The sequence below is a fragment of the Nesoenas mayeri genome (assembly GCF_963082525.1).
Source record: "Nesoenas mayeri genome assembly, chromosome: 25".
In the NCBI taxonomy this organism is placed as follows: Eukaryota; Metazoa; Chordata; class Aves; order Columbiformes; family Columbidae; genus Nesoenas; species Nesoenas mayeri.
The window spans coordinates 6,236,575-6,254,151 of record NC_137549.1 but is presented as its reverse complement, the minus strand read 5'-3'; the positions used below and the strand labels follow the sequence as shown (position 1 = coordinate 6,254,151).

General features: G+C 65.1%; 3 protein-coding genes across 4 annotated transcripts; all 3 read left to right on the top strand.

Annotated features, from left to right (window-relative positions):
• The first annotated feature begins 832 nt into the window (after nucleotides 1-832).
• Nucleotides 833-9,361, top strand: LOC308049445 (hippocampus abundant transcript 1 protein-like). 2 transcript variants are annotated; one of them, XR_013923302.1, is made up of 13 exons: nucleotides 833-1,095; nucleotides 2,518-2,613; nucleotides 3,053-3,115; nucleotides 3,506-3,633; nucleotides 4,007-4,121; nucleotides 4,463-4,681; nucleotides 4,790-4,903; nucleotides 5,464-5,535; nucleotides 5,883-5,995; nucleotides 6,101-6,198; nucleotides 6,572-6,738; nucleotides 6,814-7,661; nucleotides 7,764-9,361. XR_013923302.1 is itself a non-coding variant. In XM_080359114.1 (12 exons), exons 1-12 carry the CDS (start codon nucleotides 1,012-1,014, stop codon nucleotides 7,018-7,020), a joined length of 1,476 nt encoding a protein of 491 aa, XP_080215240.1. In that variant the 5' UTR covers nucleotides 833-1,011; the 3' UTR covers nucleotides 7,021-7,742. The 2 variants fall into 2 exon arrangements, 1 of the variants encoding a protein (XP_080215240.1); XM_080359114.1 differs by lacking the exon at nucleotides 7,764-9,361 and having other exon boundaries at nucleotides 6,814-7,742.
• Nucleotides 9,362-12,494: 3,133 nt separating this feature from the next.
• On the top strand, nucleotides 12,495-14,774 carry MADCAM1 (mucosal vascular addressin cell adhesion molecule 1). Its single transcript, XM_080359206.1, has 5 exons — nucleotides 12,495-12,616; nucleotides 12,855-13,121; nucleotides 13,190-13,483; nucleotides 13,808-14,407; nucleotides 14,511-14,774. Exons 1-5 carry the CDS (start codon nucleotides 12,565-12,567, stop codon nucleotides 14,633-14,635), a joined length of 1,338 nt encoding a protein of 445 aa, XP_080215332.1. The 5' UTR covers nucleotides 12,495-12,564; the 3' UTR covers nucleotides 14,636-14,774.
• Nucleotides 14,775-15,349: 575 nt separating this feature from the next.
• On the top strand, nucleotides 15,350-17,182 carry TPGS1 (tubulin polyglutamylase complex subunit 1). The gene is made up of 2 exons (XM_080359434.1): nucleotides 15,350-15,705; nucleotides 15,863-17,182. The coding sequence occupies exons 1-2, from the start codon at nucleotides 15,365-15,367 to the stop codon at nucleotides 16,389-16,391; spliced, it is 870 nt and encodes a 289-aa protein (XP_080215560.1). The 5' UTR covers nucleotides 15,350-15,364; the 3' UTR covers nucleotides 16,392-17,182.
• Nucleotides 17,183-17,577: the final 395 nt, after the last annotated feature.

Sequence of the window (17,577 nt, the reverse complement as noted above, 5' to 3'; positions counted from 1 at the left end):
AGAGCATCGGAACGAGTCGGGCTCCCCCGCGCTGCCGAGGCGGCTCCAGCGGGAACCGCGGGGACCCGCTCCGTGCCCAGCGCGGGGCGCGATCAGCCCGAGGGTGGCACCGGCTCCCTGCGTCCCTGGGCGGCTCACGGGTGTTTTTCCCCACTCCCCGTGCAGAGCACTCTGGGCGCCGCTGCCCGGAGCAAAGAGCGGCCCCCGCCGGCCCCGCCGCCGCAGCCCCGGGCAGCCGGAGCGGCCCCTCGCTGCACCGGCCCCCGCTGCCCGGGGCGGCGTTTTTATCTCGTTGGCCGCCGGCCCCGGGCTCTGGGCTCTGGGCTCAGCGTCACGTCAGGAACCCCCGGCTGCTTTTACCGTTCGTGGCAGGAGAGCCCCGTGAACGCGGGCTGCACCGTGCGCGGGGGGAGCCCCGCAGCACCTCGTCACCCCCGCTCCCTGCCACCGGACCCTTCTGGGCTCTCCCGGTCACCACCTCGGGAAAGGGCCGGGTCTCCTGCCACTGTTTCCGTTCACCGGTGCTCGGCGGGAGGGGCCGAGACCGCCCCCGCCCCGCCGGACCGGCGCATCCCGGCATGCACCGCGGCCCAGCCCCGCCCACCGCCTGACGGCGTGACGTCACGGCACCGCCCCCTCAGCCTGGCGGAACGGGCGGTGCCGCGCCTCTGACCAATCAGAGGCCACATCGGCCGACACGGAAAAGGCAGAGCAACCAATGGAGGGTGAGGAGTGGTGCGCGGCGGCGAGGATTGGACAACCTGAAGTGCCCGTCAGCGACGTCGTCAGGGAGACGGGGGCGCGGCGGGGCGGGGCCTGCGGGCGGCCCGCCCTCTGCCGCCGCCAGCCGCGCCGCCGCCCTTGCCCCGCGGCGCCGCCCCCGCCCGGCAGCCCCGGGCCCGGCGCTTCCCGCCCGGGCGGGTCCGGCTCCGGGCCCGGGCTCGGCGCCGCCCGCGCGGGGAGGATGGGGCAGCCGCGGAGGCCGGCGAACGGCAGCGGCCCGGCGGCGCCATGACCGGCGAGAAGAAGAAGAAGAAGCGGCTGAACCGCAGCGTCCTGCTGGCCAAGAAGATCGTCATCCGCGACGGGGCCGGCGTGAGCGCGGGGCCGGGGGGCCGGGGGCGCGGGCGGGACTACGGGCGGGGCGGGGCTCCCGGCGCTCCCGGCGCTCCGGTGCCCGCCGGCGGCTGCGCTGCGCGGGGCTCCCCGGGGCGCGGCCCCGCTCTCGGGGCGGGCGCGAGGCCGCCGCCCCCGGCACGTTCGGCAGCCGCTTCCCGGTGCTGGAACTCGCTGACGTTCCACAAGCGCTTGGACGGTGACGGGTGCCGCCCCGCCGGGGGGACGCGTTCCCCGTGTCCCGGGCAGCTGTGCCACGGGCTGGGCGGGGCAGCCGCGTCCCTCGGGTGTCCCCCGGGTGTCCCCGGGTGTGCCGCTCACCGGGCGCTGGCCTCGGCCCGTCCCGCAGCCTCCCGGTGTGTTTCTGCAGGTTCTCGCCTCTTTCCCCAGCGCCCCCGTTTTGCGGAGCAGCGGGTCGGGGGCGCCCTGGCACGGGTCGGCCCCCGCGGTGCCCGTGGCTCCGACGTGCTGGGTGACGGGCGGCGGGAGTGACGCGAAGCTGCGACACAAGTCACATCTGGACGCGGAGAGCAAGACTGGCCGTTAACGTTGTTGCAGTCGTGTGGCAGAGATGTCGAGTTGCGTGAGAGGCCGGGGGGCCGGGGCGGCTCTGCGGAGGCGCTGCGGTCGGTTCGCGCCCTGGGCCCTCTCCCCGCGCCGCAAACACCATCCCCGTGCGCAACCAAAGCGGCTTCTCGTAACCACCGCGTCCCCGTGGGCGCGTCCCTCGTGCGTTGGCGCGTTGGTTTGTTTCCTAAGCAATCTAAGCCTGTGCACATGATGTTCAGCACAACAACATCTCTTGCCTCCTTCTCTCGTGTTTTGAATAACTTGCAGCGGTTTATTGTCCAAAACGCAGTTTTACTCTGGTGGGATGTGGCTGACTAAAAGATTCACAGCTCACATTTCTAGATATGTTAGTGGTGAGGAAATTAATCTCTTGGCCTGGAAGAATCCCGTGGGTTTGAGGTTTCCCGTAGCAAATCAAGTATCCCTTTGAATTTGAGATTTGTGCAGCCGATGGGAGTTTTTTAACTTCTAGACGCTCTTTAACTGTCTAAATTGCCGGGATTGCAGACATTTCAGGTGGCTTTGTTAATACTGTGTCAGTGCCAGACGGGGAGCTCAGATCGTGTGGTTTGCAGACACAAGAAGCGGTTCCCGTGGGGCAGAACTGAGCCGTTTCATTGCACAGTCCCTAAGGCGAGGGCCGAAGGGGAGACGCGGTCGCGCACGCTGAGAGAAACCGCGATGGTATCGGGGCTTTTAGGTCGCGGATAAAGACGTGAGAAGTGATTGTTCGAGGCGCGTTGGGGGGAGATGCTGGGGAGTCGCCCTGGGGGGCGTTTTGGCTCCAGCGGACGGCGGGTCCGGACACGCGTGTCTCTCCCCGCCCTGCAGCGCCAGGGGCTCGGCGAGCCCAGCGTGTACCACGCCGTGGTGGTGATTTTCCTGGAGTTCTTCGCGTGGGGGCTGCTGACCACCCCGATGCTGACGGTGAGTGACCCCGAACGGTTCCGCCTTCCCGGTTCACCTTGGGTGAGACGCTTTGTACCTCAAATTCTTCCGTGGGAATAAGCCGGAGCTATAGCCGTTTCTTTATGGACTTGAGCAATGACGTTTGTGGTTATTGTTCTTTAACGTGAGCTAAACTTTTGAAAGCTTTTGGAGGATTTCAAGAAAGTGGGACTGAAAGACCTGGAATTACTGGGATTTACTGCTAGTTTGCTGTCATTTATTGCTTCATTTTTTTTAGGTATTAAAGAATAAAAGGTGCGGTTGGGAGCTCAATGAAGGCACGATGTCCCTGGGGGAGGGCCAGCACGGCGTTGTCCGGGGTGCTTCCTGCGCTCCCCGTCGTGCTTTTCGGGGCGTTTGGCTGTCAGGAGTGAATGGAAGCGTTGCTGGGGTTCCAAGCTGGTTTGTTTTCCCGCAGGTGCTGCACCAGACGTTTCCTCAGCACACGTTCCTGATGAACGGCCTGATTCACGGAGTCAAGGTGAGGACGTCCCTTCCCGGCCTCCGTTTCCATCCGTAACGGCGCGGCAAGCGCCGAGCCGTTCTGATCCGCGTCGTTTGCTGATGCCGCCATCAGCATTTGCCAGATAAACGTTTGTGTGTGGATCTGGGGCAGTCGCTGGCGCACCCGATGGCACTCGGGGAACAGCAGAGCGCAGGAATCCGGCTGCCGGGGCGGCTGCAGCAGGAACAACGCGCTGCTTGGCGTTCGGGGCCATCGGAGCTGCGCGTTTCAGCTGAAGTTGAAACTGAGCGGGCCTGGCTGTAGAAAATGGAAATGGATTGTCTCCTTGTGTTTTTACCTTTAGGGGATGTTTTCTCCATCCCAAATCAGGGTTTGACTTTCTGTCTGTCTGTCTGTCTGCCTCAGGGTCTGCTTTCCTTCCTAAGCGCCCCGCTGATCGGTGCTCTCTCTGATGTCTGGGGCCGGAAATCCTTCCTCCTCCTCACCGTCTTCTTCACGTGCGCGCCCATTCCGCTGATGAAGATCAGTCCCTGGTGAGTCTGTAACGCGGGGCTGTGAGGAGGGAGCGATGGGGGTTTGTGGGTGTCGTTTGGGGGACGGGGTGGCAGTCTGTCCCGTGGGAAGGCGCTCGGCCTGGGACCGACGTGCTTCTCTGGCTCTGCCGGCGGCTTCGGCGCCAGGAAGGGTCCGTCGTTCCTCGCTGTTCCCCTGTGGGTGCGTTATTGGTGTCAGGGCATCGACGTTTCCCTCCCACGTGGGGAAATGGGTGATAGGACGCCCTGGGCTGGAGCTCGCGGTTCTGGGCGCGGGGGCGGGCGGGAGGAGGATGCGGGAGAGGCTCTGGCGGAGCCGCCGTGGGCCCCGAGCGCCCTCGCGCTGACTCTGCCCCGGCCGTGCCTGTTCCAGGTGGTACTTCGCCGTCATCTCCATGTCCGGAGTCTTTGCTGTCACCTTTTCTGTCATCTTTGCCTACGTTGCCGACATCACGCAGGAGCACGAGCGCAGCACGGCGTACGGCTTGGTAAGGAGCTGAACGGCCGCTCGTCTCTTGGAAGGAACGTTTGGAGCTTTGCGTGTTTGAGAGGTGTAAAATTAGGGTGGGACGTTTATTGGCGAGCCTGAGGACGGTGTCCGTGAAAAAACGATGTGTGCTTTAATAATGCCGTCTCCTTACTCTTCTGTGATCTGGCGCCAATGGTGAGAGCTGGTTTCTGTGTGATCTTTCATTTCTCCTTGCGAGAGCTCAGCCTGCGCTGCACCCAGAGAACACGTTGTCTCTCTGCAGGATTCCCTGTCCCCTGCTTATCTCCAGCAAAGACGGAAGGAAGGAGGAAGAGGCTTATTCATGTTTTGTGCTCCCAGGTGTCGGCCACCTTTGCTGCCAGCCTGGTGACGAGCCCGGCCATCGGCGCCTACCTGTCCCAAGCCTACGGCGACACGTTGGTGGTTGTGCTGGCGTCGGGCGTCGCGCTGCTGGACATCGGGTTCATCCTGCTGGCCGTGCCCGAGTCCCTGCCCGAGGAGATGCGCCCGGCGTCCTGGGGAGCTCCCATCTCCTGGGAACAGGCGGATCCCTTCGCTGTAAGTCGTCCCGCTGCGGTTCTGCCGGGGGCCGGTGCCACCTGCGTTTGCTCTCGTCTCTGTACCCAGAGAGTGTTTAACGATTTCCGTTCCCCCCGTTCGCTGCAGTCCCTGCGGAAGGTGGGTCAGGACTCCATGGTTCTGCTCATCTGCATCACCGTGTTCCTCTCGTACCTCCCCGAGGCCGGGCAGTACTCCAGCTTCTTTCTCTACCTGCGGCAGGTGAGTCTGCGCTCGGCTCCCGGGGCAGCAGATCCCAGCCTATGAGCATTCTCATCGCTGCGTGTCCTGAGTGGGTTGATACCGCTCTATTAGCATTGCCAGGACCCACGTGCCGCTTGTTCTGGTGGTCTGTGTGTCTGTCCAGCCTGTCCGTGCTGCTTTCACAGTATCACAGTATGTTTGGGATTGGAAGGGCCCTGGAAAGCTCACCCAGTGCAATCCCCCCATGGAGCAGGAACACCCAGATGAGGTTACACAGGAAGGTGTCCAGGCAGGTTGGAATGTCTGCACAGAAGGAGACTCCACAACCCCCTGGGCAGCCTGGGCCAGGCTCTGACACCCTCACCACAACAAGTTGCTTCTCAAATTCAAGTGGAACCTCCTGTGTTCCAGTTTGCACCCATTGCCCCTTGTCCTGTCCCTGGTTGTCACCAGCAGAGCCTGGCTCCATCCTCCTGACACTCACCCTTTAGATATCTGTAAACATGAGTGAGGTCCCCCCTCAATGTCCTCTTGTCCAGCTCCAGAGCCTGAAAAGTCCCTCTCTGGTGTTTTCACAGGTCATCGGTTTTTCCTCGGAGACTGTGGCCGCTTTCATTGGTGTGGTTGGGATTCTCTCGATCCTGGCTCAGGTGAGGAGCCGTTTCCGCATAGGAACGTCCAAAATTTCTAGTCGTCAGGCTGGTGCGTTCTCAGAATCCCCGCGGCCGCACAGACGCCGTCGCGCGCTGCACGACCTGCGCTCCCTCTTTCATCTGAACGGAGCTGCTGTTTATTAACCAACAAAGGCGGGTGGCCCCGCGCTGCTCAGTGCGGCTCTGGCTGTGCTCTGATCGCCCCCGACAGGGACGTGCTGGCGTTCGGCGCAGCGTTTCAGGAGTGCGACGGCCGGTCTCACCGTGACACGAGTCCCGCGGGCTCCTGTCCTCCTCCCGTCTTTCTTTGCACACGCGTTGAACACGCCTGTTTTTCTTTCCAGACAGTGGTGTTGGGAATTCTCATGCGTTCGATAGGGAACAAAAACACCATCCTATTGGGACTGGGCTTCCAGATCCTGCAGCTCGCCTGGTACGGCTTCGGCTCGCAGCCCTGGTAAGAGTTTGCCTGCGCCCGTGTGCCGGCGCCGGCAGCTTGTCCCGCGGTGGCAGCTCCGTGTCGCTGGCAGCGGGAGCCTGAGCGCTGTCCCTTTCTCCCGAGGATGATGTGGGCAGCGGGGGCGGTGGCTGCCATGTCCAGCATCACCTTCCCGGCCATCAGCGCCATGGTGTCGCGGAACGCGGACCCCGACCAGCAGGGTGAGTCCTCGGGGTGGTCAGTCTGGCGCTGAGTCCGTCCCGGCGCGTGTTGCCCGTCTGGGGTAGAGAGGAGGCTGCTGTTTAATCGTTCGCTTCGTGGTTTGACCCCGAGTCCTTTGCCTTCAAACTCCAGTTCAGTTGGAAATTGCCGGGTGTACCCATGCTCGTTTTATTCTCGAAAGCAGCAAACCCGGCCTTGCGGATTTTCCTAAAACCTGGTACTGGGTTGAGACCGCTCAGCAGCAGCCGCTCTGTCCCCGAGCGCGCCAGGCTGGATCTGAGCATGTAATCCCGTCTTTAGACGTGAGCATCCCTGGATAAGCCGGGTTTCTTCTGGGGGCTGGAGGCAAACCTGGCTTCCCTTCTGCCGCAGGGGTGGTGCAGGGCATGATCACCGGCATCCGGGGGCTGTGCAACGGGCTGGGGCCGGCGCTCTACGGCTTCGTCTTCTATCTCTTCCACGTGGAGCTGAACGAAATGGCTGAGGTGGAGACTTTGGGCAAGGCCACCAGACCCAACATGGCCAACCCTACGGACGAGGTAAGCTCAGCTCCGTCCTTCCGCGCGCTGGGCTTCCCGTACCCTGAGCGTTAATCGTTGCGTTTGTCCCTACAGAGCAGCATCATCCCGGGGCCGCCGTTCCTGTTCGGGGCCTGCTCCGTGCTGCTCTCGCTGCTGGTCGCGCTGTTCATCCCGGAGCACAGCCTGGCGCTGCGGCCAGGCGCGCACAAGAAGCACAGCGCCGGGGCGCAGAGCCCGCACGGCCCGCAGCCCGGCGCCGCCGACGGCAAGGAGCCGCTGCTCGAGGACAGCAGCGTCTGAGAGCCGCAGGAGCCGCTGCGGGGCCAGCGAGGGGACGCGAGGTGCAGACGGTGCCGCAGCGCGGGAGGGACGGGCGTTCCCTGCTGCCAAACCGCGGTTGCGTCGTCTGGTGCGGATGGGAACGGGAGACTGAAGCAAACCTTGCGCGTGGTGCAGCCTGCCAGACGCTCGGGCTGAGCGGGGTCTGACGCGCCTGTGTCTGACCTGAGCTGACGGAGCTGCGGCCGCGGTCAGACGCGGTCTGTTCGCGCCCCGTCCCGTGTGCGTGCGGCACTTGCCGCGGGTCCCGGCGCGGCCGTGACACCAACACGGGGCGCGCGAGGAGCAGCATCGACGCCCACGAGCGGATCCGCGGGGTCTGGCCCAAGTGAAACCGAGACCAAAACGAAACATCAACTGACTCGATGTTCTGACGAAGATAAGAAACATGAAGAAGTCGCAAATGAGACGCTGGGAATGGGCAGCGGCACCGTGAGTTACAAATGCTTAGATGGTCAACAACACTTGCGTTTCTGTTGGGATTTTCTTTGTCCTTACACTGAGGTAACGTGTGTCTGTTGCTGCCTCCACGGGCCTTTCTGGAACTGCCACAGGAATAACTAAAGCGAGCCCTCCGGTACGGGCGGTTTCCCGAGGGAAAGGTACAGAAGCAGCTGCTTGTCTTGAGCACTTATTTTTCCCCCGGCTCTTGCCATCTGATATTAAAGCAGATAACGACTGTAGCTTGTTTTATCTCGGTCCAGAAGCTCCCGCTGGTGATGATTGCGGCTGATTTGAGTTCACGGGACCGGATCCCACGCGGCATTTCCGTGCCTGCAGTGAACGCTTCTGTTTTGCTGGAAGACGGAGCTGGCGGCTCCGCAGCGGCGCTCGGCTCCCTGGGGAAGGGGCAGCAGGTGCTCGAACCTGAGTGTTGTGAAAGGAGCTGAGACAAACGTGGTTGGTTGTAGATCCAGAGACACGGCGGGGGGCAGGAAACCATTGTGGTTCGAGCCGGAGCGGAGCGATGACACCGAGCAGCCGCTGGGGCCGTAAGGGCACAATGGGGAGCACTTGAGGAATGAGTTGTTAAGGGCACTGAGGATAGAGTAGCCAAAACTAGAATGGCAGGATCATTTTGGTTGGAGGAGCCCCCAAGAGCATCGAGTCCAGACCCCGAGCTGCCGCCCCCGCGGGTGCCGGCGGCCGCGAGACCGGGCCGCTCGTTTCGCGGCTGTTCACGGGTATCCAAGATGGATCTGAGTGGGGTAATGCAGAGTCTGGTTTGCGTTGCTCCAGCCGGTGCCCGGAGCGGGTGGTCGGGGCCGCGGGGACTCGCGGTGCCTCCGGTTTTCCCACGTTTCTCCCGGTGCCGATGCCCCAGAGCCCCGGCTGCCGCTGGGCTGGTCTGTGCCGTGCGTGCCCAGCAGAGCCCTCTCCCGAGCAAACGCCCCTGGAGCCCGGGCAGCGATCCCGGCCCCGTGTCCCCCGCAGTAACGCCCTTTCCTGGACTGGAGCTTCACCAAGTGCATCTGGCCACTCGTTTATTTACACTGTATTAAAATGAAGTAGGTTTGTCCCTCACACCCACCAATTGAAGTGAAATGGAGCACTGAGGTGCTCAGAGCTTCACAGGTAGAACATAGCCGAACACGACAAAAAGACGAGCGTAATTTATATGATACAAAGTATATAGAGATATATTTTTATTGAATAGTCTATTGAAACTGATGTGTCTGGCCCCGTTCCCTCTCCCTCCCACCCCGTCACATCGCGATCCCCGAGTTCCCGGCGATGCCGCCGTCCCCCGGTTCGCGAGTGGTGACCGGAGGTGTTTTGGTCGCTTTGTTGGCGCCTGAGCCCGGGGCCGGTGCTGCCGCGGGCTCCTGCGGCCGAGGCTCTGCCACCAGCACCAGTGTCACCTACAGGCAGGGACGTCACCCCCACCGCTCTGCCTGGGCCACAGGACCTGGGCCAAGCAGCCACGGAGCCGAAATTACCGACCCGAATGAAGAACGTCCTGTTCTGAAGGGCCGGGCGTTCTGGAGCGTCTGTCCGGAGCATCCCGCTGCTTTTGCCAATTTTTTGTTACTTTATATGGAAATGCAGATTTTTTTAAAAGAGCCTTTTCTTAAAGCCCCTTTGATCCGCTGGGTCGTGCTGAGCCCGCCGGTTTAATATCAGTATTCCCACAATTTCCCTGCAGAGACTCATAAATCAGGTGGATAACAGCAACGCCCAAAACGTAAATTGGCTTAATTGCCCATCAGCAGTGCCGGTGTTCATGGCAGCCGTTCAGGTGACTTGAAACTAATTGTGCTTCTAATTGTTGCGTTAAAAAGAACCTGCATTAAACCATTGCTTCCTCTTTTGCCGTCACTTTTGCAGCATCGCAACTCTGTGTGTCGCAGCTTTTCGTCCTCCCCGCGCTGGTTGTGCTGCGGACGCTGGCGGCGGCTCCTCCGCTCTCCGGGTTCGCCGCTGCCTGCGCTTCTGTATCTTTTATAAGCAGATGATCCACTGTATTTATTTCGGTTCCGGTTGTGGTTAGGACTGGCTAATCTCTCCTTCTGATGGATTATTTATTAAACTGCAGCTTTCCTGTTGTGTTGAAGCTCTGTCCTCATCCTCCTCCCAGCGGAGCCGCAGCCGGGGCTGGTTTTACCGTCCAGGCTCCGGTGCCTTCCTCTCCAGCCAGGCTTAATTTAGATCTTATCTCGCTGTTCAAACACTTGTGTGGTGGATGAGGATGATCCTCGGTGAACAATACAATCACAAGAAGTGCGAGCGGGTCCAGCCCAGCCCTGGCAGGGACCTGGTGTTTGATGGAACACAAACCGGTTACCGTACAACGCGCTGCCCTTTGTAGTGACTTCTGACTTCCTGCAGACCTGAGCTGAGTGTCGCTTCGCGTCCCTGGGGACACAGGGAAGGTGCTTTGCCTGGGCCAGCACTTGGCCCCCGCTGTCTGTCCAGCCCTCGCCGTTTGTCCGTCCACACCGAGCTGATTTGTTTCCTGAGGGCGCCCGTGGCCGGAGCGTCACCAGAGTGTCACCAGAGCATCATCACCAGAGCGTCACCAGAGCCCCACGGGGAAGCACCGTTCACTTCCAGGAAGAGCATCCACGCTTCTGCTCCTTGAAAAGCGCCGTCCCCTCCGCTTGGCCCCGGCGCTTTCCTGTTGGGTGGAATCCTGTCCCGGCGCCTGCGCTTCCCACGCTGTGCCCGTGGCCCGCGGGTCCCTTTGCTGTGCTGGGGGCTGCGGGTGCACCCGGGATGGAAGGACAGAGGATGTGGGACAGAGGGACAGAGAGACGAGGGGACAGAAGGGTGAAAATGTGACCCGGAGGAAACGCGTGGTGAGGTGCTGGGCTTTCTGGTAACTCTTAATTTCCTGACGACCAGGAAAAAGCTGCTTTTTAACGTAAGTGCTCAGCTCTGCCTCAGACGCTGATTTATTGGGTTTTTCTTTTCTCACCTGAGTCATCACATTGAGAGCCCAGCACAGGATCACAGAGCCCAGGGTGTCAGGGTTGGAGGGCCCTGGAAAGCCCACCCAGTGCAATCCCCCCATGGAGCAGGAACACCCAGCTGAGGTGACACAGGAAGGTGTCCAGGCGGGTTGGAATGTCTGCACAGAAGGAGACTCCACAACCCCCTGGGCAGCCTGGGCCAGGCTCTGCCACCCTCACCCCAAGAAGTTTCTTCTCCTCTTTCAGTGGAACCTCCTGTGTTCCAGTTTGCACCCATTGCCCCTTGTCCTGTCCCTGGTTGTCACCAGCAGAGCCTGGCTCCATCCTCCTGACACTGCCCCTTTCCATATTGATCCCCAGGAATGAGTCCCCCCTCAGTGTCCTCTTGTCCAGCTCCAGAGCCCCAGCTCCCTCAGCCTTTCCTCACACGGGAGATGCTCCACTCCCTGCAGCATCTTGGTGGCTGCGCTGGACTCTCTGCAGCAGTTCCCTGTCCTGCTGGAACTGAGGGGCCACAGCTGGACACAAGATTCCAGGTGTGGTCTCCCCAGGGCAGAGCAGAGGGGCAGGAGAACCTCTCTGACCTACTGACCACCCCCTTCTAACCCACCCCAGGTCCCATTGGCTTCCTGGCCACAAGGGCCTTGCTGGAAGCGGCTCCAGACCCGGCCAGGGCACCTTCCGGGGCTTGGGGAATCGTGTTTTAACCATGTTGACCCGAAATCCCGCGGCAGCGAGCGCGGTCTGTGCGGGCGGCGTTTCCCTTCCTCAGGCTCTCACTTGGTGGCATCGCGAACGATCCTCCCGCAGTGGAGCGGCTCGTCGCCTGGTGCTTTCCTGTCCGCAGACAATTGTGGGTGGTGGATCGACCCCGGGGTCTCTGCTCGCCCGTCACCGCGGCCTCGTGCCGTCGGGGCCATGGGAGCGCGACGGGAAAGCGAAACCGCAGGGGTGTCCCGGCCGCGCGTGTCCCAGCCGGGTGTGCCGCGGGCACTGGAAACTCCGGGAAGCGGCTCTGTTAACACAGGATGGAAGGAACAAAAACCCTGGAGCCATTAATCACCCGCTTCAGCTGAATGTGCACATTGGACGGCGGCTGTTGACAGAGCGCTTCCCTCCCAGGATTGATGACCCGGCGTCCCGAAAGGACGCGCGACGCAGTGCCCGGAGCTGCTCTCCGGAGAGATCCCGGACGGGAAGCGGCCGCAATGATTTTCCATCGCCTGCGACGGGGTGCGGGGCTCACACGTCCCCCCCCGGCCCTTCAGCGCCACCCCGGCCGCAGCCGGTGCCCGGCGGGATGGACGGGGCAGGACTGTGCCCGTCTCGCCCTGGAGAGCGGGGCGGGAGCGAGGAGGCCACGCCAGAGCTGCCCGGTCAGAGAACCGGCACCGGGGATGTGACCAAACCTGCCACACGGCGACACGTTCTGCTCCTGTGCCGTCAAACCCACCTCCCCGGAGCACCGGGGTCAACACAGCCCTGAAAACACACCCCTGAAAACACGCTGTTCTGGGGACAGAAGCTGTTTGCAGCTCTGCTGAGCCCGGGCTGGACGTCTTGCCCATCCTGGCCACGATTTTGGGACGGGGGTCCAAGACGGCCCCTCAGCACACAGACAGACAGACAGACAGACAGACACTGCACGCAGCCCCGCAGCGGCTCCTTCAGCTGTTGGTGCCCGAGGCACAACAAGGGCTGGTTCTCCAGGGCCTCCCAGGGGATGGTGGAGCCCGGGGAGACCCGGGGAAGGGACGGGACCTCGGCCACGTCCTGGGGGTGACGGGGACCCTGCAGCCCCACGGGGACCCTTTGGGCCGGGGCCTCCGTGGCCGTGGGGCCGCGCTCGGCCCTCGGCGGCAGCGCTGGCTGTTGTGCAAGAGCCGAACTTGGAAGACAATCAGGAACGTCCTTCTGGAAATACCCCCGGTTGGGAGGTCACGGGCCGGGGGGGTGCGGGGCGGTTCCTGCGGAGCTTAAGAAGGGCTGAGGACGGGGCTGGAGGACAGACGGACACGGCCCCGGCTGCGGCGTTCGCTCCCTGGAAGAGGGAAAGAAGGAAAAGCAGCCCACGCGGCCGCCCTGCCCAGCGATGGAGCCGGCGCCTCTCCTCCTCCTGCTCGTCCTGCCGTGGGGCTGCAGCGGTGAGCGCTGGGGGGCTGGGAGCCACCCCCACCCCAACCCCGTGTCACCCGCGGTCCTTTGCTCTGCCCGGGTCCCCTCGCTGCTGAGCCGGCGGGCGCCGTGTCCCGTCGCTAACAGGCGGTGTCCCCGGGGCGAGGGGATGGCGCTGCCGCCGCACCAGCAAATGGGAACAGGTGCCCAGTTTCTGGTGTTTGTCCCGTTCACCAAACCCCGCGGTTTCCTCCTTCCCCCGCACAGGCCACCGCGGCGAGGAGCTGGTGGTGGAGCCGCGGGAGGCGGTGGTGCCGTACGGGGGCTCGGTGCAGCTGAACTGCTCCCTGCGCTGCGCGGGGGGCACGGTGCAGTGGCGGGGGCTGGACACCCACCCGGGCAGCGTCACCTCCTTCCCCACCCACAGCGTCCTGCACGTCGGCAGCGCCACGGTCGCCACGGCGGGCAACAGGATCTGCCAGGGCACGTGTGGCGGGCGGCAGCACCAGCGCACGGTGCCGCTCGAGGTGTATGGTGAGAGCCCCCCCCCCTCGCTCCCTGCGGGCAGCGGTGACAAACCTGACGCCGCGGTTGCCCCGCAGCCCTCCCGGACGCGCTGCGGCTGGAGCCGGCGCCCGGCGCCCTGCGCTGCTCGGCCCGCGGCGTGTACCCGCTGCGGGGGCTGGTCCTCACCTGGCACCGCGGGGACCGGGCGCTGGGCAAGGCGGAGGACTTGGATGTCACCGAGACGGACGAGGAGCTGTTTGACATCGTGTCCACGCTGCCGGTGTCTTGGGAGGAGGTGGGAGAAGGGGTGGAGTTCAGGTGCGAGGTGACACTGCGTGTGGGGACGGAGACCTTCACCCGGGCGGCAGCGCTGGCGGCGAGCGCGGGGGGTGAGTGCCAGGGGACACGGGTCTGTGCACTGGAAATGGCCCCCCCTGCCCTGCACTGCTTGAAATAGACGGCTGAACGGAGCAGCCGCCGCTCTGCACTGCTCTGCAAAGCCCTGTCCCAGTCCCTGTCCCCATCCCTGTCCCAATCCCTGTCCCCATCCCTGTACCCATCCCCGTACCCATCCCTGTCCCAATCCCTGTCCCCATCCCTGTACCCATCCCTGTCCCCGTCCCTGTCCCTGTCCCCATGGGGACACCGTGCCAGAGAGGCCTCTGCCCAGCTCTGTGCTGCGGCGAGGCCACCCGTGACTGCTGTGTCCGCAGCTGTGACGGAGCAGCCGGTGCCCGTGGCCACCTCCACCGAGAGTCCCCGGACAGCGGCAGCCATGAGCGGGAGCCCCAGCACACGTGGGCCTGTGGCCACCACAGCGCTGTCCCCAGAGCCCAGTGTCACCACCCGTGACCCCAGCGCAGCCCCGGCCGCCGCCGTGCCGGGGCCTGGCGCTGTGAGCAGCCTGGGAGCGGCTGCCGACCCCCCGCCCACGGAGCGTCCCGCTGCCCTGGCCCTTGTCAGCAGCCGTCCCACGGCCCCCCCCGCCACCGCCACGCTCCCCAGCACCGCCAACGGGACGGAGCTGTCCCCAGGGCCCGCGCCCCCCTGCAGCCTGCAGGTCTGGTCGCTGCCGCCCCGCGGGACGCGCGGCAGGGCCCTGCGCATCGGGTGCCGCGCACGCTGCCCCGGGAACGTCACCGTGCGCTGGCTGCGGACCCCGGCGGCGCTCGGGCAGTACCGGGAGGAGGCGGCGGGCAGCAGCTCCGTGCTGCAGCTGGACCGTGCCGAGCCCTGGCACCAGGGCCGCTACCAGTGCGTCCTGCACGGGCAGCGCTCGCCGGTGGCCACCCTGCAGCTGACGGTGTCGGACGGTGAGTGGCGGCCGCAGCCGCCCCCCGTGCCCGTGCCCCTCGCTGTGCCGGTGCCGCCCGGTGCTGGGGGTTTTCCCACCGCGTCCCTCTCGTGCCCCTGCAGGTGCACCGGCTGCAGGCGCTGCCATCGCGCTGGGGACAACAGCGTCGCTGTCGGGACTGATCGTGACCGGCATCGTGTCCCGCTACCTGTGCAAACGGTTCCGGTCCCGGTATGAGCTGCACTAGGGGCGGGCGCTGCCCCCGGACCGGTCCCGTGTCGCCCCCTGCGGGGCTCGCGGCCCCGGGCTGGGGAGCGGCCGGTGGATCCGGGAGCGGCGGGTCCGGGAGCTGCCGGAGCCCCCGCGGAGCGGCCCCGCCCGGCCCCGAGCTGCTGCCGAGGGTCACCCGCGCGCGGCGGGAGACGCGGCCCGACCCGCGGCCTCTGGCGCTGGGAACCGCTCGGCCCGGCGCGGGGAGGCGGGACCCGCCGGGCTGGACCCGCCGGGCTGCCCGGGGCGGGGCTGCGGGGACACGGGCAGCGGCGGAGCAGCCCGGGGGCGGACGGGACATCCCGCGGGCACGGGTGAAATAAAGGGCTGTTTCGGTTTGAACGCTGAGCTGGCGCCGTTTCGGCCGGGCCTGGGGCCGCCCCTCGCGGGCACCGGCACCGGCCCCGCGGGAGGTCCCGGCGGGTCACCGGGCAGCGACCGACGCGCGTCCCGTTACTAAGGGCGGAGCACCTGCCCGGAGTAGCCATGGCGGCCGGAACATTCCGCCGCGTCACCGCCGCCAGGGCGGTTCTTTTGCCCATGCCCAAGATGGCGGCCCGCGGCCTCCCCCAATAGCAGCGCTCTCGTCAGCCTTCCCGCCCACCGATTGGCTGCCAGTGTGCAAGATGGCGGCACAAGAACTTCCTGTTCCGGCGGAAGCGCGGCCCAAAATGGCCGGAACCGGCCTTCGCCGCCCGCAGCCAAGATGGCGGCGTACGAGAAGCGGCGGGCGGCGGGCGCCCCGGCGGCGGGGAGCGGGCTGGCGGAGCGCGGGCTGGCGGAGCCGGCTCGGGTGGCGGCCGGCGGGCTGGGGAGCGAGACGGAGTTCCTGCTGCGGGCTGGCGTCACTGTCATGGTGCGGGAGGCGCTGCTGAAGGTGCTGGAGGCGCGGCCCGAAGAGCCCGTCTCCTTCCTGGCCGACTACTTCGAGCGGCTGGTGCTGGGCAGCCCCGCCGCGGCGGGCGAGGCCTCCGCGGAGCTCCCGGGGCCGCCGCAGCGCCTGGCGCGGGCGCTGTGGTACGTGCGCCTGGCCCATCACTCGCACAGGTGCGGGCGGCGGCGGGGGGCGGGCGGCGGACTACATTTCCCGGCGTGCCCCGCGGCAGCCGCCAGCCCCGGGGCGCCGCGCGGGCGCGCGGGGCACGCCGGGAGCTGTGGTTCGGGTGGGCGGCGGCGACCCCGCGTGTCTCTGCGTGTCTGACAGGACGGCCTTCGACAGCAACGCCGGCGCGGCCTACGAGGTGCTGGGCGCCGGCGGGCGGCGGCGGGCGGGCGTGGACGGGCGGCTGTACAGCGAGCTGCTGCGGCGCCTCTGCCAGCGCGGGCCGGCCCCCGCCGAGGCGGCCGCGGCGCTGCTGGGGCGGGTCCGCTGCCGCGACCACGAGGCGGTGCCGCTGCCCGTGTTCCGGTACGGCGTGCTGGCCTGCTCCGTGCTGCTCGAGTTCGCCGCCAAGGCCGACGCGCTGTTCGGCGTCCTGGGCGGCGGCTCGGGCGCGGCGGACGGGCGGGTGTGCCAGGCCGTGCTGCGGGCGCTGGAGGAGGCGCTGGGCGCCGGGCACGGGCCCCGGCCCGCCCGCGTCCTGGAAGCCGGATCCCGCCTGGGCCCCGACCGGCTGGCGCTGGCCATGGACCAGGCGCTGCGCGAGCGGCAGCGCGGCAGCGCCATGAGCCGGGAGGAGTTCCTGCGCAGAGCCACCGCCTTGTTCGTCGCCAGAGTGAAGCCCGTTGAGTGACGCTGGCCGCCGTGCCCCCGCGGAGCCGCTGGCGCGAAGGGCCCCGGATCGAGCACTGAGCCGGACAGCGAGCGCCGCGGCCGCTTGGGCGCTGCTGGCAGAACCGGCTCTGCCGATGGGAGATTCCCCGTTACCGCGCCCCTGCCGTTTCCAAGGCTGGTGCTGGACGCGACCCTGTCCGTTGTGCCTCCCCCACTGGTCCGGCTGCTGCTGGCAGATCTTCAGGTGTTAACTGGGGACTCGCAGGGGGGGCTGCGAGCTGTTCGGCAGCCGTGGTCAGAGAAATGAGCCGGAACGAAGTAAACGTGGGGCTGGGGCTGCAGACACCCCACGTTTGCTCCCGGCCCTGGCCACGTCGTGTCTTGCAGCTTCAGCAGGAACTTTGTTTCTGTTTTGGGGTTTGTTTCACACCTGTCTGTGACATAGGGGTGATGTTTGTCTACCTACCGCTGTGAGGAGTTGCAGGTAAATACGGGGCTGATCTGGAGTGTGAGATAAAGCCTTATTTTATTAAGCAACATGTTTAATTAAACACAGACGATGAGCAATGGCTGGGAAGCAAACCTGGCCAGCAGGGCTGTGCTGCAGCCGAGCTGCAGGCAGTGAACCATCCCCGCTCTATCACCGGAGATCAAAGCTACAGATCCTGCAATTCAGGACGAGACAAACCCCGTTCCCCAAGGCCATTGTTTGTTTTTGAATAGAGATGCATGTTGAAACGTGAGTTATTTATTTGAATGTGTCTGTGTTGGTTATTTAAACTGTGCAACTAATGGTTTACTGTAAGACATTAAAGCTTTTTATTATTTGTTAGCGGCCAATTTCTTTACCGCCTGGAGGCACGTGGTGCGGGATGAACTGCGGCAGCTCCGATCCTCGGGGGCAGCGCCTGGCGGGGGGTACGGGAGCGTGAAGCAGCAGCGCGTATTACCGACCCCCGTCAGCCCGGGGGGGGGTCGGTCGGTGCACTGGGCCTCCCGTGGGCAGGGCTGGGAAGCCCGGGGCCTGCGCTCCGGCCCGGTCTCCGCTGGGTTTGCTGGGCGGGGTTCACGGGAGCCCCGGGACACGCCGTTGAACCGGCGGCGCCGCCATGTGACCGCAGCTCCCGCAGGGGCTGGCGGGAAAAAAGCCCCGCCCCCGCGGGCCGGCGGCGCTCTGTGATAGGACGAGAGCGCTCGGGGCGGGG

Bases quoted from the DNA above. Each gene is read 5' to 3' on its own strand.
- TPGS1 (XM_080359434.1), top strand. From the start codon at position 15,365: ATGGCGGCGTACGAGAAGCGGCGGGCGGCGGGCGCCCCGGCGGCGGGG. The intron at 15,706-15,862 runs GTGCGGGCGGCG...CGTGTCTGACAG, and splicing joins CTGGCCCATCACTCGCACAG to GACGGCCTTCGACAGCAACG.
- MADCAM1 (XM_080359206.1), top strand. From the start codon at position 12,565: ATGGAGCCGGCGCCTCTCCTCCTCCTGCTCGTCCTGCCGTGGGGCTGC. The intron at 13,122-13,189 runs GTGAGAGCCCCC...GTTGCCCCGCAG, and splicing joins GGTGCCGCTCGAGGTGTATG to CCCTCCCGGACGCGCTGCGG. The intron at 13,484-13,807 runs GTGAGTGCCAGG...CTGTGTCCGCAG, and splicing joins GCTGGCGGCGAGCGCGGGGG to CTGTGACGGAGCAGCCGGTG.
- LOC308049445 (XM_080359114.1), top strand. From the start codon at position 1,012: ATGACCGGCGAGAAGAAGAAGAAGAAGCGGCTGAACCGCAGCGTCCTG. The intron at 3,116-3,505 runs GTGAGGACGTCC...TGTCTGCCTCAG, and splicing joins GCCTGATTCACGGAGTCAAG to GGTCTGCTTTCCTTCCTAAG. The intron at 5,996-6,100 runs GTAAGAGTTTGC...CTTTCTCCCGAG, and splicing joins GGCTTCGGCTCGCAGCCCTG to GATGATGTGGGCAGCGGGGG.